General features: G+C 44.8%; 4 protein-coding genes and 1 pseudogene across 4 annotated transcripts; 4 read left to right on the forward strand and 1 right to left on the reverse strand.

The window, feature by feature from the left end:
- Positions 1-3267: 3267 nt before the first annotated feature.
- On the forward strand, positions 3268-4732 carry LOC123725656 (olfactory receptor class A-like protein 4; annotated as a pseudogene).
- A 617-nt stretch (positions 4733-5349) lies between these two features.
- On the reverse strand, positions 5350-6728 carry ora4 (olfactory receptor class A related 4). The gene is made up of 2 exons (XM_014133060.3): positions 6642-6728; positions 5350-6512 (listed from the first exon to the last, which is right to left on the reverse strand). The coding sequence occupies exons 1-2, from the start codon at positions 6726-6728 to the stop codon at positions 5514-5516; spliced, it is 1086 nt and encodes a 361-aa protein (XP_013988535.1). The 3' UTR covers positions 5350-5513.
- Positions 6729-8500: 1772 nt separating this feature from the next.
- Positions 8501-11080, forward strand: LOC106565645 (uncharacterized). Its single transcript, XM_045691673.2, has one exon. It carries the CDS (start codon positions 9023-9025, stop codon positions 10169-10171), a length of 1149 nt encoding a protein of 382 aa, XP_045547629.1. The 5' UTR covers positions 8501-9022; the 3' UTR covers positions 10172-11080.
- Positions 11081-11322: 242 nt separating this feature from the next.
- ssu72 (SSU72 homolog, RNA polymerase II CTD phosphatase) lies at positions 11323-15865 on the forward strand. The gene is made up of 5 exons (NM_001139654.1): positions 11323-11575; positions 12412-12555; positions 14126-14265; positions 14459-14577; positions 14960-15865. Exons 1-5 carry the CDS (start codon positions 11496-11498, stop codon positions 15059-15061), a joined length of 585 nt encoding a protein of 194 aa, NP_001133126.1. The 5' UTR covers positions 11323-11495; the 3' UTR covers positions 15062-15865.
- A 3161-nt stretch (positions 15866-19026) lies between these two features.
- On the forward strand, positions 19027-23316 carry LOC106565644 (transmembrane protein 240). Its single transcript, XM_014132972.3, has 4 exons — positions 19027-19315; positions 19601-19707; positions 21260-21468; positions 22848-23316. Exons 1-4 carry the CDS (start codon positions 19259-19261, stop codon positions 23000-23002), a joined length of 528 nt encoding a protein of 175 aa, XP_013988447.2. The 5' UTR covers positions 19027-19258; the 3' UTR covers positions 23003-23316.
- The last annotated feature ends 634 nt before the right edge of the window (positions 23317-23950 follow it).

Genomic DNA, 23950 nt, shown 5'->3' on the forward strand with positions numbered 1-23950 from the left:
CACATCAACTCACTGCCTTCCTGAAGACAAACAATGTATACGAAACGCTTCAGTCTGGTTTTAGACCCCATCATAGCACTGAGACTGCACTTGTGAAGGTGGTAAATGACCTTTTAATGACGTCAGACCGAGGCTCTGCATCTGTCCTCGTGCTCCTAGATCTTAGTGCCGCTTTTGATACCATCGATCACCACATTCTTTTGGAGAGATTGGAAACCCAAATTGGTCTACATGGACAAGTTCTGGCCTGGTTTAGGTCTTATCTGTCGGAAAGATATCAGTTTGTCTCTGTGAATGGTTTGTCCTCTGACAAATCAATTGTAAATTGCGGTGTTGCCCAAGGTTCCGTTTTAGGACCACTATTGTTTTCACTATATATTTTACCTCTTGGGGATGTCATTCGAAAACATAATGTTACATTTCACTGCTATGCGGACGACACACAGCTGTACATTTCAATGAAACATGGTGAAGCCCCAAAATTGCCCTCGCTAGAAGCCTGTGTTTCAGACATAAAGAAGTGGATGGCTGCAAACTTTCTACTTTTAAACTCGGACAAAACAGAGATGCTTGTTCTAGGTCCCAAGAAACAAAGAGATCTTCTGTTGAATCTGACAATTAATCTGGATGGTTGTACAGTCGTCTCAAATAAAACTGTGAAGGACCTCGGCGTTACTCTGGACCCTGATCTCTCTTTTGAAGAACATATCAAGACTGTTTCAAGGACAGCTTTTTTCCATCTACGTAACATTGCAAAAATCAGAAACTTTCTGTCCAAAAATGACGCAGAAAAATTAATCCATGCTTTTGTTACTTCTAGGCTGGACTACTGCAATGCTCTACTTTACGGCTACCCGGATAAAGCACTAAATAAACTTCAGTTAGTGTTAAATACGGCTGCTAGAATCCTGACTAGAACCAAAAAATGTGATCATATTACTCCAGTGCTAGCCTCCCTACACTGGCTTCCTGTTAAGGCAAGGGCTGATTTCAAGGTTTTACTGCTAACCTACAAAGCATTACATGGGCTTGCTCCTACCTATCTTTCCGATTTGGTCCTGCCGTACATACCTACACGTACGCTACGGTCACAAGACGCAGGCCTCCTAATTGTCCCTAGAATTTCTAAGCAAACGGCTGGAGGTAGGGCTTTCTCCTATAGAGCTCAATTTTTATGGAATGGTCTGCCTACCAATGTGAGAGACGCAGACTCAGTCTCAACCTTTAAGTCTTTACTGAAGACTTATCTCTTCAGTAGGTCCTATGATTAAGTATAGTCTGGCCCAGGAGTGTGAAGGTGAACGGAAAGGCTGGAGCAACGAACCGCCCTTGCTGTCTCTGCCTTGCCGGTTCCCCTCTTTCCACTGGGATTCTCTGCCTCTAACCCTTTTACAGGGGCTGAGTCACTGGCTTACTGGAGTTCTTCCATGCCGTCCATGGGAGGGGTGCGTCACTTGAGTGGGTTGAGTCACTGACGTGGTCTTCCTGTCTGGGTTGGCGCCCCCCCTTGGGTTGTGCCATGGCGGAGATCGTTGTGGGCTATACTCGGCCTTGTCTTAGGACGGTAAGTTGGTGGTTGGAGACATCCCTCTAGTGGTGTGGGGACTGTGCTTTGGCAAAGTGGGTGGAGTTATATCCTGCCTGTTTGGCCCTGTCCGGGGGTATCATCGGATGGGGCCACAGTGTCTTCTGATCCCTCCTGTCTCAGCCTCCAGTATTTATGCTGCAGTAGTTTATGTGTCGGGGGGCTAGGGTCAGTCTGTTACATCTGGAGTATTTCTCTTGTCTTATCCGGTGTCCTGTGTGATTTTAAATATGCTCTCTCTAATTCTCTCTTTCTCTCTTTCTGTCTTTCTCTCGGAGGACCTGAGCCCTAGGACCATGCCTCAGGACTACCTGGTATGATGACTCCTTGCTGTCCCCAGTCCACCTGGCCGTGCTGCTGCTCCAGTTTCAACTGTTCTGCCTGCGGCTATGGAACCCTGACCTGTTCACCGGACGTGCTTGTTGCACCCTCGACAACTACTATGATTATTATTATTTGACCATGCTGGTCATTTATGAACATTTTAACATTTTAACATCTTGACCATGTTCTGTTATAATATCCACCCTGCACAGCCAGAAGAGGACTGGCCACCCCTCATAGCCTGGTTCCTCTCTAGGTTTCTTCCTAGGTTTTTGGCCTTTCTAGGGAGTTTTTCCTAGGGATTTTTTCCTAGCCACCGTGCTTCTTTCACATGCTTTGCTTGCTGTTTGGGGTTTTAGGCTGGGTTTCTGTACAGCACTTTGAGATATCAGCTGATGTACGAAGGGCTATATAAAAATAAATTTGATTTGAAATTTGATATATACAGGTTTTGATGCTGTTGTGGGGGGTTAAGTGCCTTGCTCAATGGCTTCTAGGACTTTGATACCAACAACGCTGCGGTTGCTAGCTTTACGTTTTCCTGTCGTACCCGGGATTCAAACTGGCAACCCTCTAACTGCTAGGCTACCTGCCACCCATTCAGCACCACAACCAAACACACCTCTACATCCCTCCCTAGGGAAGCTAGGCATCATAATGAACCTAGCTGCTAAGGAAACATGTTTCAATTAGGCTGACTGATGAATCTCTCGTGTTCCCTTTATATGCGCGCTCAGTAGCTAAACCCTGGGATTGGAACCCCCACAATATCTCTGGCCTAGCAGAGGTTAGTTGAGTAACTAGGGAAAGATAGGTGGATGGATATGCCAGGAACTACTTTGTATTTATCTGGTCTCCATGGTGAGTTTACATAGGTACTTCTGTGGGAGGTTGGGCTTGTGCTGGATGCTACAGAGAGAGGGAGTGTATAAAAGTGTACCTGAAATAGATACGTATTTTTTGTGCATTTGTATTTAGGTGTTCATGTTTAGAATAAAACATCTAGCAGTGGATTAGAAGATGCAGATAGAATGGAGCTGACAGTTACTGGAATATAACTCGCTCTTCTAAAAAAAAAAAACTTCTGAAAATAGTGCCCTGGATTAGGATGCAGAGAGACAAAGTATTCTAACCAGGACTCATTCTAATTCAGTAGCTGAGATGGAGGCCCCAATGCCGGAGTTGAGAGGGCAGGAGCCGGTGGGGATGGGGCTCTGTGTCACCACGTCTTCCACTCAGACCGCCTTGTACATTATTCTGATCCAGCTGGGTATCACGGGTAACACCACAGTGGTTGGTGTGATCGGGGAGAACGTGTTCAAAGACCCCAGTGGAGTACATAACTCCACCTGATGAACATGGCCCTCTCCAACCTGCTCATGTCTGTCCTGAGGAACGCCCTGCTGGTCATCGCTGACCTGGAGCTGGGTTGGTCTGGGACAAGGGTCGAGCACTGGAGTAGAGGATGTTGAAGAATAATGGCTTTATGTGGGTGCTCGAGACAAGGGAGAGGCAGGTATGGGGATTGTGTGTGGTTTGGGCTCTAAGTAAAAGGGTTGTGATTATGGGATTTGATATTTAAGATATCAGAGGGTTTTGCGCTGATCTTTGAGGAGTGGTAGTTTAAAATGTAAGCGCAAGGGAGGGTGGTGGGGTCTGTGATTGGAGATATGCTATGTGAAATGAAAGCAAGCTGACAATATACCGTGCCATAATTGCTGGAATTAGTATTGTTCCGGTCGACACTATTGTGTACACACACACACAGACACACACAAAAACTGACACCCAGCTCTCTCTCTCTGTAGCTGTACTCCTCCAGAGACCAGTGTTGCTTCTTGATGGGGGTGTGAGTGTGGCTTCCCTGCCTTGTCTCCTCTCCTGTCCTCTCCCCTCCGACACTTCCCACCCCTCTCCTCTCTTCTCCTATCTTCTCATCCCCTCCCGCTTCTCATCTCCTCTCTCCACTTCTCTCCTCCCCCTCCCATGCAGACCCTGATGTTGTTCAACAGCAGCACACGCACCCCGCTGGGCTGTTTGTGGGACTTCCCCTCCAGCTACGCGGGCCTGGCCTAAGCCACCACCTCCATGGTGATCCACGAGACAGTGCCCATTATGCTGATGGCCATCACCAACCTTGCCTCCCTCTACACGCTCTATGCCCACAGCAGGACCCGCTACACCGCACACATGACCACGGACGCACCCGCCCTGAAGAGGGCACCGGCCGAGAGACAAGCTGTCAAGGTGAAAGAGGCTGGACAGGATTCAGAATTATGCCGTGTTATATGTACCCTGCTTACTGTGGATGGAAGGATGGAGAAGTACAGCACATGTAATGTGTACCTGTAACATGAGGAATGTGGGAAGAAATGGCTTATGGATTACCAAGGTGTTAATTTACCACTCTGTGACATCTGCTGATATAGAAAAGGCTTTATAAATACATTTGATTGATTGATTGAGGATCCAGGTTCGCTTTCAACAAACAGTGTTATTACAGAAAATACATGTTTATGTGTATGTTTTATGACCCTTATGCTAAGAGAAAAAGAAAACAGGTAAATAGTTTCACAGTATTTTCCCTCCCTGCCCTCCCTCTTTCTCTAGGTGATTCCAGCCCTCATAATGCTCTTCATTGGGTCTTGGGGAACCAGCCTCATTTCTATAAACTAGTTTAACTTCAACCGAGGTTTGTCAGCCGAGTTCCTCCTGGTTACAGCTCGCTTTGCCAACACCATCTTCAATGCCATTTCGCCCATCGTGCTGGCAGTGGGTCACCTGCGGCTGCGTGCTGTCATTAAGTCTATTCTTACTCACTGACAGAGCCCACACTCTGACACACACACTGCAACTGACATTATGGGGAAGTCAGTGGAAAGATATTATACTTGCCCTCAGCCTAACAGTAACATAGAATTATATGGTTGTTAGCATTCCTCTAACCATTGGCATCCATTTTGATCCTCTTCCTTAGGAAGGCTGTTTTAATATGGCCGCTATGACAGACAAACCCATTCATTTTATATGACCATTTCTAAGGATGCAGTGATCAGTACTGAGGAAGAGCACTGTCACTTGTTTGGAGGGGTTTTGTAGAAAATATTGTTGAGTTCTTAATTGGAATAAAATGTGATACTCTGTACTTGTCAGTGAGACTACATTAACACAATTTATTTCTGGCAAGCTGCCTTTTTGTGAGTGAGAGAATGTTTTTGATATATTGACTGTACGTAAGAGGGCACTCCTAGCTGTAGATAGTTGTTGTTACATGTTCTGACTTGTTTGCTCTTTAAAAAACAGTCATATACCATCTCCCAGCCTGAGGTTCCTCTACATCAGAGTTTCACAAACTTCACAATATTTCAATACTCCAAATGTAGAAGATCTTAAACATTCCAATACTTTAAAAGTACTATGGTATTTATTGGTTGGGTTATTACATATTTAGACATGGTTTTATATACATGTTGACATTTAAACACAGACTGAAGGGGAGGCAAGCATTGGTTAATTAATGATTCCATACAAAGTGGTACGCCTTCATTCATTCATTCATTCATTCATTCATTCATTCATTCATATTTGCTTTAACTCTCTCCTCTTATTTGATAACCTCTCTCTCCTTCTGAATAGTGAAAACGGTTTGTTTTGCAGTCCTCTCCCTTTTGTCTGGAGCTTTGCTTTCATCTATTATTTTCTCCTGTTGACATTTCACTCTGTCAGCACAGCCAGCGATCATCCTCATGATCCTCCTCCTCAGCTTGCCGTGTCCCAGAGCCACCACCATGGGACTGAAGCCCACAAACACAGAGGCAGAGAAGTGGGCCACAGTCAGCAGCTCCTCCGCATGGTTCCCCCTGTTATGGTTATAGTATGTCACCGCCGCAACTTGCAGGACCCAGCACACCACAAACAGCATCACCAGCAACATGATCACATGACTGGCCTTGCGTTCACTGGCCACGTGTCTGTCCAGCTCGCCATGCGTCCCTCCCCCTGCCTCGCCCGCCGAGGTGACGGCCCGGATGTGTTTGGCCAGCGAGTGCAGCGTAGCCAGGTTGGTGCCCACCATCAGCACCAGGGGAACCACCTCGTTGAGGGCCAGGGAGGTGGAGGCGAAAGCTGAGCCCTGCTCCTCCGAGGGGAATTCCCACATACAGCCCAGCAGGGGTCTGGTGGTGCAGCTGATCACCATCAGCTCCACCGTGGCATTGCCTTGGACATGTGTGGTGTAGACCAGCGCTGGCAGGGAAAAGGCCAGATTGAGCCCCCAGACCAGCCCCAGAGCCACCCACACCTTCCTCCTCTCATGCTCCTGTGCAAGGGGGCCCATGGCCACATGCTGGCGCTTCAGGGTGGCACAGTGGAAGGCACTGAGGGTCAGAGTGACCCAGCAGCTCACGGCCCGCCACCACACCCACAGAAACATGAAGAGGCGGCACCAGCCCTGGGACAGTGACACGTCCAGACCCAGATCAGACACAAAGATGGGTACCGTGCGGAACAGAGACGTCAGCAGGTTGGCCAGCGACAGGTTCACCAGGATGGTGTCAGAGGGAGGGAGCCGACGAGACAAACTTTCAATGGCCGACTGGAACACCTGAGAGAGAGGGCGAGAGAGAGTATAATTCATTATTACACTAAACACTGTGTGATGTCCTCTTAGGCTGATATTCCATGGCTATTGGCAGCTGGGTTCCATTTATTTTTTTGATAGTTCTCTCCTCACCACATGGATGACCAGTATGTTTCCCAGGATGCCAGAGAAGACCAGAAACCCAAACAGAATAGCATCTACAGTGAGGACCTCCGACATCGCATCCTCCTTAGCATGGCGCTACTATTTATTTCTTATTCATTGCATGGATGTGTCTCAACTCTCAAGAGTGGTGAGAGCTACTCTCCCTACTCTGTTACTCTACCAGGGTATCCATTGTATATCTGCCTTTATCCTGTTCATTGTGAACTATTTATATAGACACACACACTCATGCACAAACAAAGCCATCCCGTTGCTGACCCGGCTCAGGGTCAATTTACTCCAATAATTTGTCGCCTAGATACCATGCCCTTACCTGCTGCTAAGGCATGCAGATTTTTCACTCCATTGGCCAGCTGCAAAGACACACACCTCTTATCAACTCATACCCCACAGACAGGCCACATCTACAAGACATGTGAGGCTGACTAACACCTGAGACCATAAAGATATACAAATAATTTCAGCTCATTTCAGTGGGTGTCCAGACATGTATTTATTTTTTTGCCCTGTTACACAGCAGGCTGTAAATGGTTAATTCAAACAAATAAAACATGGTGAAATCTTCCTATTTTAACAGGGGTATGTGATTGTGTCAGATATCTGTTGGGCCATACATGTATATTTAGATGTTTGTGTGATATGTTATGATCCCTTTGTTCGTGCCCCATCCCATGAGTGTCTCTACCCCCTCATCGTTAGCTCCCATTGCTCAGATGTAGAGAGGCATCATCAGACTAATTTACCCAGCATACCCCAGGGGCTTCCCAGGGGTCTTATTAAAACCATCCCATCCACTGATGCTGCAGTATTATTCATTAATCACACTGTTCCTGTCCTCTCCCTTGGCCCTACTAGCTTGCCTATTGTTTCCTTTTGGGAATGGAAATATAATCATTACCTCCAATAACCTTGTCAGTGAACTGCTAAGTCGAATTGATCAGAAATTAAAATGAAATGCTCTTATATTCAAGATCTTCACATATATGAAGCTTTTTGTGACCATTATATCTGCCAGTAGGTGTTAGACTTGGAGTTGTATTACCCATATGATGATTAGGCTACTTACTCATCAACACAGCAATCAATGTGTATTTAGATTGTTGTAATCTAGCTCTGGTTTTCCTATTATCTGATCGTTCTAACGATGATACTATTTTAAAGAGGTTATAAAGAGGTTGTACAACTAACCAGAAATGGATGTTTCAGCAAAAATCTTCAGAAGTGTTTGAGTGTGTGCAAAAGAAACCTAGCTCTCTACAAGGTCTGCCGTTTAACTAGCGCCAGAATATTGTAGAACGTTATAGACCTATTATCAATTATCGCCACTTGAGGACGCTGTAGGTTTGGAAATAGCATCACATCAAAACCAACAACAGCCCTGGGTGACCGCTGACGATATCCAAATGTCAGTTAGCGTAACATAAATGTATCTCATTAATGTGTTATAAACTGTTACCAGAGTTAATTGCTGCAAGTTTCATAGTCTTCTACAATAAAATTTTTTCCTGAAAATATGACATTTGTATTACAGGATAAACATGCACAAAACAATGTCCTGTAATGCATTTCCAATAAACTGCCTGACTTGATAGCATAGACAAAAGGCTACACACATCAGCCTTGAAGACTACAGCCTAACACCAAATGTGGGGAAGAGGAGAGTGGAAGGAAGGATGGAAAGGCACAAAAAAGTAACGGAAATGGTGGCAGGGAAATTAATATTGGAGTGGGGATTTGAAATGATGACTCATGATGTAATTGATTGTTGATGACTAGGCTACAAACATTCTGACAGACACACACAAACACACACTTCCTCACAACAACCATCAAAGAAAGCCTGACTGGAGGACAAGACTGGGCCAAATGGGATTAAAAAGATAACTGCCGCGGTCCTCGTTCTCGAAAACCCAGACATGGAAGTTATTTTCTCAAATAGGCAAAATGCATCTTACATTGATTTCCGTTACATGAACAATTGTAATAAGCGATGTGACCTATTTATTGGTTGGTTTAGTTGTGTGCATAACCAACATTTGTGTATGGATAAACAGATCAAGCATGCGTATCCAAGTGATAGCAGTCTGGCTCATTCTCTAATAGTGTGGATTGCAAACTATCAATCATCCAACTAGGTATATGATTGTTACTGTTCGCTTTTGTTGCAGATTGTTTTCGTGCTCTGCACCGGGGAGAGGCTACACCGCATTGGTGGTTTACGACTGTTATGGAAGGCACCTGCCCCCGTACCTCTCTTTCTCGCCTCGGATCTCCGCTGACAGTAACGGCGCAGTCCACTATCAATTTTCACTAAATACAGTGAGAGTGAACCTGTAAGACGGGAAGACATGAGAGGCCAACCGCGGCTGTCCCTGGTCGCCTTCTCGGCAGTGCTTCTCTGTTTGTGCCGCGCAACAATCGCAGTTTCCAACCAGACACGAGGCGGCCGCGATGGGCAATCACCATCATCGTCAGCATCTTCATCAGACGAGGGAAGCGAGAAGGACGTGGGTGTCTCCCCAAACTCTGGCCAACACCATAACTACGGTATTGATTATTTCAGTAAGAATCAAACTATGAGCACACCAAAGCTGGAGGGGGACCTCAGCCATAGGAATGGCACTTCATCCATCAACACCAGCAGAGGCAATACAGGAACCACTGTGATATCTGGCTGGCCAGACCATGTGCAAGGTGGAACAAGGTGGGTCATGGCCATGGAGGGAGAAGTGGCACCAATATGTGCCTACCGGGTAACAGAGGGGGGAATCGGGGGGCGGTTGTGTTTTCGACACACACAGCAGGGGTTCAGGTGTCATCATGGAGACTGCCGGACTGTTCCATCTCCAGGAGGGTCCCTGGTGGCCAACGTTCTGACCAACGGTAGCGTGCTGCTACAGTGGACATACGAAGGTCTGAGGGAAGAGGCTCAAGGGACAACCAAAGGAAACACAGCTAGACATGACCTAGATAAACAAGAGACTAAGACTAGAGGAACAATTGTAGAGGGACAGAAAGGGGCCCCTAGGACAGGGCTTGGGGAAGAGAGCAGGATTTTGACTGCCTCACCAAAGAGGGTATTCAGTGGACGACGGGTCAGAAGAGGTGGGTTTGCGCTGAGCTGCTGGTGGAATGGGAGCTACACCCAGTTTGAGTGCGCTGGTCTTCATCTTGGCTCCGGTTGCAGGGACTTCCTGCTGACTGAGCTCCATGAGAACATCCCCTACCGCATCTGCCTACATCCGCTGGCCTCCACCCTGACCCCACTGCCCCACTCAGGAGGAGCAGGCCAAAGACAGGACCTGGGAGACTGCGTGGAGTTCACCGTCTCACCCTTGGGCATGCAGGACATTGTGATCGCCATGACAACAGTGGGAGGAGCCATCTGTGTGATGCTGGTCATCATCTGCCTGTTGGTGGCGTACATCACTGAGAACATCATGAGCCCCACGACACAGCACTCACACTCCACATACCACACACACTCTCGCCACTAATGTCACTCACGCACGCACACACACACACTTGTATTCTTGTTAAGCAATATCACACTAATTTCTTTTACTCCCACATCTAAATCCATACACTAAAAACACATGTATGTAACATACTGTGATTGAACAACCACACACACATAATAGAAATCTCACACAGATTCAGGGCATCGCACCTTACACACGACTAAAATACATCATACCGATGTGCAAGCTTGTGGAAGAATGATGAACTAAGCCTCAGAACAAACCACCACACTTTCAAATACTATTAAATACTTTTCAAATGATAGGGCTCAGATAATTACATCTCTGTTTTTGTGTGCATATTTTCCTCTCATGTGTATTTATCTCAGCCTTTCTGCTAGAAATCAATGTGTGCTGTATTAGAGATAGTAAGATGGTAGTCGGTAGGCCTACCTAAGAGTGAAACATTGTCTATAGTTGAGCAGAGGAGAAAAAAAATGTGTGCCAACCAGTATAAACCAGTATTTATAAAGATTTCTCAATTTTTTTGGAGCCCAGTTATATATTGGTTATGATTACCTCTGTTAAGTGGCAAATAATAAGTGCAAGCACAGTAGGTAATTTAATTCGTGCTTTTTTCATTTTTACCTCAGAGAGGATTCATTTAATTAATGTCAACAATTAACCCCCAGGCAGCCAAGAATGATTCCTATTCGCCATATCTTGTCATGGCTGTAGAGAGCTATGTATGTCATTGACCTTTAACAGGCTGGTCTGCTCTGCAGTCTGCCAAATACTGTGCCAAACCTCTACTTTAGGAGGCCCTGTGGAATCAATAAAACACACCGAATATGTGTGTATGTGTACCCGTGTACAGAAAAATATTATTAATATTTGTATCTATCCGTCCATCCATCCATTGTACAAATAAAATATAGATGGTTATGCCTAGACTGTGTGCAATTAATAACGGATACATGTGGCACAGTTGCAGCCTGTTTTCCAGCATCCTCGGGGCTTGATCGGGTCAGACCGGAGAAGTTTATGTTTGGATGACGTCATGCATGCACAATGGATGGATGCACCATAAATGGCTTTGGTGTGAAGCCCTGCCCCCATATGACATCAGCTGTAAAACCTTGTGGTTAAAACTCCCCGTCGCCATTTTAACAGGCTCACAGAAAGAAGGTTGTCAGATCGCTTTGACTCATTTATATATACCCTGTTGTATTTGGTTGGTTAGTTAAAACGAAGGTTTTCCCTGCAGTCCTTTTGTAATAGCTACATTTGTACCACGTTTAAACAAGTTGTACTTTCTTAACATTCGATTGCTAGTTCTTTCAGAAAAATAGCATTCGCAATGCCGAGCCACCCGCTGCGCGTGGCGGTGGTGTGCTCGAGCAACCAGAACCGCAGCATGGAAGCGCACAACATCCTCAGGTAACATTACTGGAAGACAAACTACGACGACATGTCACGAAGCCGCAACTTTTGATTTTCAGCGGCCTGTTTTTTTTTACTTGGTTGAGAGCTCACCCTCCACACAACAATGCAGGCTTGCTACGCCGACCGTAGTCTTTTTACGACAAACGAAGGGTCGACGCATTTTATTACACTAATATGGCTAACTTCCATATTTTACAAGACTGAGACGTATACTTCTAGGTCTTTATGAAGCTCAACTAATTACGAGTGTCACACATGGAGAAAAAGTAAATGTATTTTTCCTCGCCGGTGTTACGACTACCGGAAGTAGGGCATTTTTAACTCAGTGCAGTGACTGTCGGCATAGCCGTCAGTCACTAGCTGGAAGTAACTAGAACAAACTGGCTAGTGCTAGGTAGGCAACGAATCGGTCAACTACCTGAAATTGTAAAAATATGATTAGAAAAAAATGTATACAAATAGTTAGACCTGCATCGCCTACAACTTACTTTCATGTTCTGGATTATTCCATGAAAGGATCATAACGCAATTGTCACCCAACAGCCTCAAAATGAATCAACATTTTAGGCAGGGTAACACTAAAATAATACATCTTACGACTAATTTGTCATTTCACTGAGTAAAAAAAACTGATGGAAAGAAAGGTAAGGAGAGCCTATTGGGGAATTACAGAAGATTCCTGCAATATGGCTCTTATGATGAGAACTTCATTGATGATGACATCCACGCATTTCCCATGCTGTGGTCTGTATACTTTTTGCATTGTATGTACTGGTCTGAAAGTAACCATAATTTCCCGTTTCATTCTCTATTTCTTTCCGTCTCTACAGTAAGCGTGGCTTTGACGTACGCTCTTTTGGGACAGGATCCCATGTGAAGCTACCTGGGCCAGCACCGGACAAGCCCAATGTGTATGACTTCAAAACTACTTATGAACAGATGTACAACGACCTGGTCCGCAAGGACAAGGAGCTGTATCCCCTGCACACTTGCATTCACACACACCTTAAACACAGCCCTATCTCTTCCATGTTTCCTTTCTTCAGTGAGTTATTCTCTTAATATTCACTGGAAATATACCAAATTATATGTATGAAAACATGCGGGTCACTGAACATGGAGGTGCATGTTAAAGTTTATGATTTTGTAGTAAAGGATGGCCTTCACTAACCTGATCCCAGATCTGTTTGTGTTCTTGCAAACACCGTTGCTGCACTTGTCGAGCCAAACATTGGCATGACAGTGAATGACATGGAGTTTGCATGATGGCACATACAGACTGGCACTCAGGCATGTCCTCACATCTATTTGTGAGATTTCACATGCTGTCACATTGCTTTTTCTAATGAGTGGGGTGCATGAAAGATTTCACTTTTGACAGGTTCATGTAAAGAAGTATCCATTTATCCTCTATAGCCAGGTAGGTTGTTTCTGGGCCCAGAAACCAGAAGGTCTAGGGAATATATCTCAGTCTTTCCATATCAGGACCAGGATGTAGACTATAAACAAAACAGAAATGCTGGTTTGTTGCGCACTATATGTATTTGACCCAACTAGTAGTCTGTTTAATTTAAATCTTGTGTTGTAAATTGGCAAGGACACTACTTTTGAATGTGAACATTCATTCCTTCTGTGTTAGTATATGCTTCCACATGTAAATAATTGGACCCCTTCCTTCCACTACAGGGTTCTCAACCACACTCCTCATAAAAATAAATTTGCCATTGAAGCCAAGTTCTTATCTTTGAAAAGGCATCAATTCATATAACAACTCTGGAGCCCACATGGTCCAACCTTAAATGGACTCCTACTGCTACACTTGGGATCTGAATAAATTGGATAGGTGTAAGCAGGAAGGTGAACATTGGAGCTATTATCATATTGTAGATGCCAATAAAATCCTATCAGATCTACTGAAGTGCATAGCAGGGTAGGGGCTAGCAATCAATTTGGGATTCAGCGTAAGACTGAAGTATTTGAGACAGTTCTGTGTTAGAAGGCATGCCCACTAGTGTTTTAAATGTACCCCCAAAGATTTTTTGGACAATCGAGATATCTGCATGCTTGTAAAAAGAAAGGGGATATGTATGAATTGTTAGTGGGAACTAAATAACGCTCCTTTCACTTCCCAAGTCCCTATTTAAGGAGTGTACAAGTTGACACCCATCCTTACAGTGCAGGCAAGGATTGGAGAACATTTCTGTAATATTTTCTTGACTATTCATCTCCCTCTTTCTTCCTAAACCCAACATATTTTCTCCAAATGTAAAAATTGTTAGGTGAGGAAGGTGAGTTTATCTAGAATACTGCACCGGTAGTTTATTAGATACCAGTTACAATAGTTATTACAGGATCTTATTTCAAGTTATTAAACTTCTAAAGATCAAAAATGTTTTTCATGTGTTATGAGTTTTGGCCTCTAGAGGGTGTTGTCTAACTGGTGTCAATCTGAGACGTTTGATATATTTTCATAGATCCCTTAATGTTTGAGGTCTTGTGTGTTGTCCCTCGTCTTGCTGTGTTCCTTGACCCTCAGCACCTCAGATACACGCAGAACGGAATCCTGCACATGTTGGACCGCAACAAGCGGATTAAGTCCCGACCGGAACGCTTCCAGAGCTGTAAGGACCAGTTTGACCTGGTCATCACCTGTGAGGAGAGGGTCTACGACCAAGTGCTGGAGGGTGAGGGGACTGGTGACAGAAGGGTGGAGGGATTCACGTGTCAAGCTATGAACTATTATAAATGGGGTTTAATGCATGTGAAATGCAACTGAAATATTGAATACACTTCCATGAAAGCATGCATAACTACAAAGTTAGTCTAGCGCTATGCCACTCTGTCTACATGTTGATCAACTATCACTATCCCACTCAGACCTGAGCTCCCGGGAGCAGGAGACCTTCACGCCGGTTCACGTCATCAACGTGGACATCCAGGACAACCACGAGGAGGCCACACTGGGGGCTTTCCTCATCTGTGAGCTGTGTCAGTGTGTGAGTGTCTGTCTGCCTGACCCTACGCAGCTACAATCACACAGTTACTTTGTCATAGGGAATGTCAGTTTTTGTTATAGGAACATGGTATAATGGGGAGTCAGAGACTCTGTACTCCTGGGGTACATAGTGGTCTTTTTTTCTACAGTGTTGAATGAGCTCTGCTAGATACATGTTGGTGACATACAGTACATGTAATTGAAGAACATACACAGAGCATTTTGTGGTGTTAGGATGATTGTGTTGAGAGACAGCAATGGTGCATGAGTTAGTGGTATGTCTCTGTGATTCTGTTAAACTGGGACTTAAATTGTATTTGATGCATTTGCCTTGCCCAGTGTAGCAGGTGTTGTGTTCAGACTGTCCCTTCTCCCCGTCTCAGATCCAGCACACCGATGACATGGAAAACGAGATGGACGAGCTGCTGCAAGAGTTTGAGGACAAGAGCAATAGGCCTTTCCTCCACACAGTCTGCTTCTACTGATGTCTCTGCTACCAAATCTGCAATATCATACGCCCCCTGACCAAACATGCACGTTTATACACAGACCCATGTACACTTCCGTATGAACTTACTGATGACTTTTCACACAGACATACACAATGCTCAATCTCTGCTGTTGGTCAGGGCTGAGGGTGAAGGGATGGTTGCTCTCTGCTTTCTCTATTAAGTGGACAGGCTCATCCCTCCTGCTCTGCCTTTCCTCCTTGGGGCCAAGGTGGGCCCAACGTCCTCCCCCCATCCTATAGTGAAACCACTGACCCGCCTCCCCACAAAGAGAAAAGCCCCTTTTGTCAAACACATCCTCTACCTCTAAAGGAGGATTTTTTTTGTTCAAGTGTTGCACAGTGATGCGGATTGCAGAGCAACATTGATTTGAGTTCCTTTTAAAGAATGAATATATTTTTTATTTTAATTATAATTTGTCACATTTACTCTTGATTGTGGAGAGTAGTAGTGTTTACGGGATAGAGTGGAGACTGGTTAGGCATGAATGTGTTTCAGTGTGTGACTGTAGGAATGAATCTAAATAGGGGGCTATATAATGAACAACCAAATGGAGACTACAAGGTTCTCATTTTGCCCTCTTAATTTCTGTTATGTATGATTCATATTTAAAAACACAAGATTTGCTACCTTTTTCAGGGAGTAATATTTTTTTTCTTTTGTAAATTGAAAAGAATGAAAACATTGTAATTATTTGCAAGCTGAGAACTCAGTCCATAGTGCCTGAATATTTCTGTATGTACATATGAATCCAATGACTGAATAAACATGTCTAGAAAAACATTTGAATAATTGAGTGTTCTTTTTAGTGTTGCACATTTTTCTTTGCAGTTTAGTCATTTAGCAGAAGCTCTTATTCAGTGCAACTAGGGTTAAGTGCCTTGCTCAAGGGCACATCGATAGATTTTCCACCTAGTCGGCTCGAGGATTCAAACCAGCAAACTTTCGGTTACTGGCCCAACACGCTTAAACGCTAGGCTACCTGCCGCCCAGATCCAGGATGCAACCGGTGTAGAATAACAGTGAAATGCTTACAGGTCCTTTTCCATAATGCAGAGTTATGGATTGACAAAAATATATAAATATTTACACGAGGAATAAATACGCAGTAAATAACGAGTAAAAATAACAAGGCTATATACAGGGAGTACCAGTACCGAGTCGATGTGCAGGGGTACAAGGTAATTATGGTAGCTATGTACATATAGATAGGGGTAAAGTGACTAGGCAATGGGATAAAGTGAGCTGTAGCAGCAGCGTAAGTGGTGAGGATGTGCACGTTATGTGTGTTTGGGAGTATGTAGTGTCAGTGTAAGTATGTGTGTGTGGGTAGAGTCCACTGTTGTGCATAGTCAGTGCAAGAGTTCATTAAAAAAAAAGGTTCAATGCAGGTAGTTCAGGTAGCCATTTGATTAGCTATTTAGCAGTCTTATAGCTTGGCGGTAGAAGCTGTTCAGGGTCCTATTGGTTCCAGATTTGGTGCACTGGTAGCACTTGCTGTGTGGTAGCAGAGAGAACAGTCTATGGCTTAGGTGGCTGGAGTCTTTGACAATTTTTTGGGCCTTCCTCTGACACCGCCTGGTATAGAGGTCCTGGATGGCAGGGAGCTCTGCCCCAGTGATATACTGCGCCGTACTCACAACCCTCTGTAGTGTCTTGCAGTCGGGTTCCTTGCAGTTGCCTTACCAAGCAGTGATGCAACTGTCATGCCCTCTTCACAACTGTGTGGGTGTGTGAACCATGTTAATTCGTTAGTGATGTGGATACTGATGATCTTGACCCACTCCACCACAGCCCCATCTATGTGGATTGGGGAGTACTCCCCTTTCCATTTCCTGTAGTTCACGATCAGCTCCTTTGTCTTTCTCACGTTGAGGAAGAGGTTGTTGTCCTGGCACCACACTGCAAGGTCTCTGACCTCCTACCTCATCGTCGTCAGTGATCAGTCCTACCACCGTTGTGTCATCAGCTCTTCGTGGGTGACAGGGAGTACAGCAGGACAGTGCTACAGGGCGATATTCATTTAGGCAGGTTACCTTGGTGTTCTTGGGCATGTGGACTATGGTGGTCTGCTTAAAACAAGTTGGTATTACAGACCTGGTCAGGGATAGGTTGAAAATGTCAGCGAAGACACTTGCCAGCTGGTCAGCGCATGCTCTGCGTACACCTCTCTGCATTCAGTTGGAAGATTTTAATCAACAAATGTACCTTGTCAAGGTTCTATAGCCCAATGACAGCATTCATAAAGAATGCAGTGAGAATCAATTTCATCCTCTTCCATCTGCTCATGTCCATATGGCAACATGATACTATGTGTACCATTTCAAATGTGTTTTGCCCTACCAGGCCTTTTTAATCACTTACCTATGGCATTGTCAGCATGCCCAACTAACATTTTGTTCTGTCCTGATCTTACTCCAATTTCACTGATTAATGATAAGCAATACAATTGTTATATTCAGTGCACAGAAACAATTGAGTGGCTGGGACACAGTGTAGCCTGGCTCACCTTGAATTGCACATGGAACATAATAATGTCAGAGAGTATGATTTGATTGATGCAGCAGTTTGTTCATACTGAGAGAGGGAAGGATGGGAGGGCTGCAAGGTCACTGATTTATGGTTAATGCTAAAAGGAAATTCCCCAGAGACAAAGCTAGGGTTAAACTAAAGTGACAGTCCCATATCCTAACCTGCCTCTGTCGTCTCTAGTGACATAAATGGATAAATGACCTTGTCCTTGCCATACATTAGCTACAATAGGACCAGGGGTTTTTGTTTGTCATCGGCTATTTAATAAACTCGATTCTGTGACATTTTAGATTTCACGCGACTGGTATACGAAATATGGTGGAAACTCGGACTCCCCATAGCCCATGCTAAACCAATCCAATGTGTTTACATGCGTGGGGAGAACAGAGAACTTTGAGAGTCACTATACAGGCCTTCTGTCTACAAAGCCACACCATCAACAACACAGGTCCAATCTGGCTCATATTGGAGTTGACCGTGGTGCTGAATCCACATCTGCTGGTCGCGGTGCTGTCCATGTTGCTTATGTGTGCACCCTTATAAGGACACTGTGACACTTGGGTTTCCTGCAGGTTAGAAAGTCAGGACAACATTAAGAAAAATTATGTAAATATGTGACATTCTATTAATCCCTATTGGCCGATAACGGGCTGGCATTCCCATGGCCCCAATCCACTCAAACCTAATTCATCTTCCTCTTGCTTGCTTTTCCCTGATAGACGTAAGCAATAAAGGTAATTTTGTCACAAACGAAGCCTAGCCCCCACAGAATGGTGCAGCATACATTATTTGAACTGCAATGTCAGAGAGAGAGAATGAGAGAGAGAGATAGAGAAGTGTACATATCCGTTTCTTTCAATCGTTGTTTATTAATGTTGAAGCATGCTATCATCATCATTATCATACGCTCAAACCTTGACATATGAATAGGCGTGCCTAGGCTACTAAACTGCTTCATTTATCTAACGAAAAACGGGCGGAAAATGAAACAGCCTATAAAAAAATGCCTCAGCTAAATAAATACTGGAATGCACAAGGAGGCACCGTTCTCTCTTTCAGCTGCGCCAAAGTAGCATATGTTGGACTATAATCATTTATAGATAGCATGACAGTAAACAAGCACCTGCTAGAGGGAGCTAACACGGAAAACGATTTGATACGAGAAGAAAACATGCATCGATACCTCCTTGCCTAATGCTAGTGGATGCGTTCAGGTTAATAAGCTAGGTTACACCAGGAACAATGTGCAGTGGCGGCGGTCATCACAACAACGCTTGGATCGCGACCTCATCCTGCCAGCTTCTGTGTTGCGGTGCTCTGGAATTGCCTAATAACAATCTCATTTCTGACATAGGCTACAGCTTTCACAACGCACCACGCCTACTCATCATTGAACGCACCTCGATTAACCATCTTCGCCAGTGCACAGTGTGCTTTTCAAAAGGGAGCGAAAGAGAGACTGGTCCGCATCTTCTAATGTCGCGGAGAAAGGAACATTGGATAGACGAGGCAATGATGGGTGGTTTGACACTGATTCTGCATCCATGAGCGCCTTCACTTCCAACAGAGTGTTGTTTTTTGGCCCAGGTACCACTGGATAGTTCTGGCGAGAGAGAAAGAAACTGCTGTTAGGAAGTTTGGATGCAAATGGCCACAACCACCATGATCTTTATGATTTTGGGGGCTTCACTTGTGATGGTAAGAACACGGTTATGCACATTCCCGCTCTCCCTTATGTGTAACAATGTAACGTTTTAAAAGATGTCAAATTGATATTTCAGTAGACCTAGACATCAACGTGGCCTAGCTACACGAGGCTACATAATGTATAAACAAACTGTCAATGGAAAACTATTTATTTGGAGTCAGTGAATGTTTAGAATTGACATTTTTGTTTGTCATTTACTTGAGAAGTCGGGCAACATATGGTGTTATGGGAATGTAGCTTGTTTTGTTCCAGTTTACTTGTATGGTTCTTTTCAGGCAGTAGCGTGTCTAACGGACATGAACGCTCTACTGGACCGCTTTCACAACTACATCTTACCACATCTACGAGGGGAGGACCGCGTCTGCCATTGCAACTGTGGAAGGTAAAACCAACTTAGAAAAAATCATGCAATTTAAAGTTGTGCAAAACAAGAGCATGAGTAAACCATTGCTTTGAAACTTCAGGTGATTTATAGTGCACTGTTTATGGCAATGGTCCATCGTCATTTCATGTTGTTTGTTATAGGACAAACATTGTTGACTCTCCTGTTTTTGTTGACTCACCTCAGAGGTTTGATCACTGGTGAACTAGTGATGTAAAGCATCTGAGATAATGCGTTTTCTGCATGTTGTTGAGCTCCTATCACTTTCATAATCTAATTACAGTCTGTACATCAATGATGTATGAAACAGCTGGGACCTATGTTGAACTATGCCCCTGTCCATGATGGACAGGACTCTGGCTCAACATTCCCACAGAAACACAGGTCACCTGTTAAGTTTTGAGTTTACTCCTTAGGCCCACATCTTAGTCATCACTGACAGTTTAAATAAATTGAAAAACGATTTGTTTGGGGCTTTACATAAAAAATGTAACTTCAATCATTTTAATGTTACTGAAAACAACTGTATATGTTGGTGGGTTGATTTTCCTGTGAACAACATTACTCACTCCTGCAGGCAGCCATACCTCCCCCTCCCTCCCACTCAGACCTGCTATGAGCTGTGAGATGTGAGTGAGTGAGTGAGTGAGTGAGTGAGTGAGTGAGTGAGTGAGTGAGTGGCCTGGGTGTGTGAGAGAGATGATTAGACAGTGTAGGAGAGCAGCAGCGAGTATGTCAATAAAGCTTTGTGAATTTCATCATGTGTTTGAGTGAGATAGACCTGGAGACAGGAAAAAAGAGAGCGGTATTTTGAGACCTCCCAGATATGAATGAGTTGTCAGGGTTCTGGATAGCAATATCTTTCACTCTCTCACATGCTTCCTTAGGTTCACTTCTCTCACTTGTTTGTGCACTCCACATCCTCCTTTTTTGTTGCCACATACCTCTCTCCCTTGACCTTTCTGCCCACCTCAACACTCTCTTCTTGATGCTATGGTTTCTCTCTACTGGAAGCGATGCCTGCAGCCCAGTAGGAGAGGGAGTTGGTCCACATGCATCCCCGCACCCCAACTCCCATGGGGCAGCGAGGCCAGCTGTTAGTGATGCGTTTCCTGTGCTGTCCTCCAGCTGCAGCTGTTCGCCTCTCAGTGATGGGGCTGACAGCAGCACACCCACCCAACCCATCCATCCCACTCACCCAAAGCACTACAGCAAAGCATATGGAACCACACACAGCCTTACAATATACAGTATACTCTATATATGGTAGATTTAATTACTCCCTTATGTAATTGTCTCCCTCAATGCACTTTTTCTTCATTTTCTTTTCTACTTCTTCCTGTCCCCACTCTACCACCCTGTCCCCCTCCTCTGTCCTCCTCTGTCCTCCCGTCCCTCCTCTCTTCTCTTGCTTTACTCCCTCACCTTTTCCTCCCTTCCCTCTCCACTGTGTCCTGCGTTCCCTCCTCTCCTCTTCCTGTCTCCTCATCTCCCTCCCCTGTCTCCTCTTTTCTACTCTCTTCTCCCTGTGTCCCCTCCCTCTGGGCTTCAGGCACCATGTCCACTATGTGATCCCGTACGATGGGGACCAGTCTCTGGTAGACTCGGCAGAGAACTACTTTGTGAGTGATAGCGTGACCAAGCAGGAGCTGGACCTGATGCTGGGGCTGCTGCTGGGCTTCCTCCTCAGCTGGCTACTGCTGTGGCTGGACGGGGCGCTGCACGCTGCCCTCAGGGCCTGGAGGGCCAAACAGCACCATGGTGAGTAAGCAGGAGGAACAACCACACAGGAGGCCTCTGACAGGCAGAGAGACACTTTGTATGGGGAGCTGGTCCAAAAATGCTGACACAACACTTGAGGAGCTCTGGGTTTTAAAAACAGTAGCAGTAGAAAGTTACTAAGGAATACAGATTTATTTTCATGGGGTGGGGGTGGGGGGGGGGTTAGGATGCTCTTTGGGTGAGTGAGGGAATGGACAGGAGAATAATAGTCTGAAGGTGCAGCGGTATGATCTCTCAACTTTTAAACCTCTTTGGATTAGTTTGTTTGATGAAAACTGCAGTGTCGTGGGAGCCTCAGTTCCGGAGACTACAGTACAGTGTGTAAACCTGTCTACGGTTCGATGGCATTTATGTGTGACTCAGCCATCGACCTACTTTATCACACTATTCCCCAGCTCGCTGCTGTTTTTCTTTTGATTTTCTATATGTCATTTAAGGTCAGCATTTTTTTCAGGCTTAGATATGACAGCGGGATTTTTTTACCCCTCAGATTTCTATATGAAACTGTTGGCACTGATATAGTCATCATACATTCTTCCCATTTAGTCTAGTCACAGTTTTTCCTGTGTGTAGATTTTTCTCTTCATATTTCTATATTCAGTTGTGGGATTAGTATAATTCACACCCGGAGCTGCTTGTCGTGTAGGAAGTGATGGGGGTGGTTGGCAAAGAGGTGCAGAAATGAGTCATGTACAGTATAGGGATTCAAAATCATGTATTTTCAAATTGATATTTCCTCTCCTGCACACAAGCACACGCTTGCATGTGCACACAAACAGTGTTCATTTTAGTGTCCGTAGTTTTAAAACTGAGTTCAGAGTAGACCTACTGCAATGTTTCAGTGTCTTGGGATTTCTCTCTCCTCTCTGTACAGATCCTGAATCCCTCTCCCCCGCTTAAAATTCACTATTTCTCTCTCCCCGTCTTCCTCGATTTCCAACTCCCTCCCATCACACCAATCAAATTCATGTAATTTAATTCTCCCCCATCGCCTGTCTCTCCTGTGAAACGTCTGCGGGCGTTATTAGTATGGCGGAGACGTCTCATCCTCTCTCCATCTCTCCTTTCTGCTCTCCACTCACTGCTCTCCGTTTCCCTGCTCTTTTTTCCCTGTCTCTCAGCCCATGGTGTCCTCAGACTTAAATTAGATGAGTCAATTTGGATCACACCTCCATTCTCAGATATAAATACCCCACACCCATGAGCCACACACACAATTACGCACACACACATACACAAACTGCACGCTCGCACACAAATTAAATGGAGGACAAATCCTTCATCTTTCAATCACACATTTAATGTTATCTATGTCCTGTCTTCCCGGCCCCCTACTTTCTTTCCTTTACTGTGTCCAGATGTGTTCTCCTGGTCATGGGTTCCCCGCTTCTGTAGCCTGAGAGACCTGGGGAGACGGGTGCACCTGAGGAAGCTGGAGGACTCCAGTGGGAACATGGTGCACATTAAGCAGAAGCTGTACCACAATGGACACCCCAGCCCTCGTAACCTCTGAGAGCCATTGCACATTGGACACCCCAGCCCACGCCACCTCTGAAGGCCATGCAACAACGGCCACCCCATTCCACATCACTTCTGAGAGCAATGGACTGGCTGAGACAGACTGAGACCTGCTGTCAACTAACCAACCAGACTTTAGCCACATGGGCAACTAAACACAATGACTATCCAAGATATACCCTTCAAACCATACTGTTTCCTATGGACACTGGATAGAGCACTTTCTCAAGTGACCCCATGGTCTTCCCCCACAGTGCACTCCTCACCCTCCATATTTTATGTAAAAAGATTGTAGTTAATGAGAATGCATTTAGGAGGGCGTAAACAATTTGCCAGAGTGTGTCTGTTTTTGAAAATAGTTATATATATTTTGTTTTAGAATGTCAATTTTGCTAGAAGTGGGGATAGGGTGTACTCAGTATTTTGCTTGGGTTTTGTCAGTTTGTAGAAAAATGTGTTTATTTGCCTGAAGATGTCAGTTTTGAAATTAGAATATTTATTTTGCTCGAGGTTGTTTATTTTTGACAGGGGTTTGTGTATTGGAAGAGGTACACTATATATACAAAAGTATGTGGACACCACTTCAAATTAGTGGATTCGGCTATTTCAGCCGTTGCTGACAGGTGTATAAAATCGAACACACAATCTCCATAGACAAACATTGGCAGTAGAATGGCCTTACTGAAGAGCTCAGTTACTTTCAACATGATAAGAATCGTCTGTCTCCTCGGTTGCAACACATCCGAGTTCCAAACTGCCTTTGGAAGCAACGTCAGCACAATAACTGTTCGTCGGGAGCTTCATGAAATGGGTTTCTATGGCCGAGCAGCCGCGCACAAGCCTAAGATCACCATGTGCAATGCCAAGCGTCAGCTGGAGTGGTGTAAAGTTCGCCACCATTGGACTCTGGAGCAGTGGAAACGCGTTGTCTTTAGTGATGAAT

Source organism: Salmo salar, chromosome 12 (genome assembly GCF_965601325.2).
Source record: "Salmo salar chromosome 12, fSalSal1, whole genome shotgun sequence".
In the NCBI taxonomy this organism is placed as follows: domain Eukaryota; kingdom Metazoa; phylum Chordata; class Actinopteri; order Salmoniformes; family Salmonidae; genus Salmo; species Salmo salar.

Excerpts from the sequence above, each read along its gene's own strand:
- ora4 (XM_014133060.3), bottom strand. The coding sequence starts at position 6,728 with ATGTCGGAGGTCCTCACTGTAGATGCTATTCTGTTTGGGTTTCTGGTC. Across the intron at positions 6,513-6,641 it reads ACATACTGGTCATCCATGTG|GTGTTCCAGTCGGCCATTGA; the intron begins GTGAGGAGAGAA and ends CCTCTCTCTCAG.
- LOC106565645 (XM_045691673.2), top strand. The coding sequence starts at position 9,023 with ATGAGAGGCCAACCGCGGCTGTCCCTGGTCGCCTTCTCGGCAGTGCTT.
- ssu72 (NM_001139654.1), top strand. The coding sequence starts at position 11,496 with ATGCCGAGCCACCCGCTGCGCGTGGCGGTGGTGTGCTCGAGCAACCAG. Across the intron at positions 12,556-14,125 it reads GTCCGCAAGGACAAGGAGCT|ATACACGCAGAACGGAATCC; the intron begins GTATCCCCTGCA and ends TCAGCACCTCAG. Across the intron at positions 14,266-14,458 it reads CTACGACCAAGTGCTGGAGG|ACCTGAGCTCCCGGGAGCAG; the intron begins GTGAGGGGACTG and ends TATCCCACTCAG.
- LOC106565644 (XM_014132972.3), top strand. The coding sequence starts at position 19,259 with ATGCAAATGGCCACAACCACCATGATCTTTATGATTTTGGGGGCTTCA. Across the intron at positions 19,316-19,600 it reads TGGGGGCTTCACTTGTGATG|GCAGTAGCGTGTCTAACGGA; the intron begins GTAAGAACACGG and ends GGTTCTTTTCAG. Across the intron at positions 19,708-21,259 it reads TGCCATTGCAACTGTGGAAG|GCACCATGTCCACTATGTGA; the intron begins GTAAAACCAACT and ends TCTGGGCTTCAG.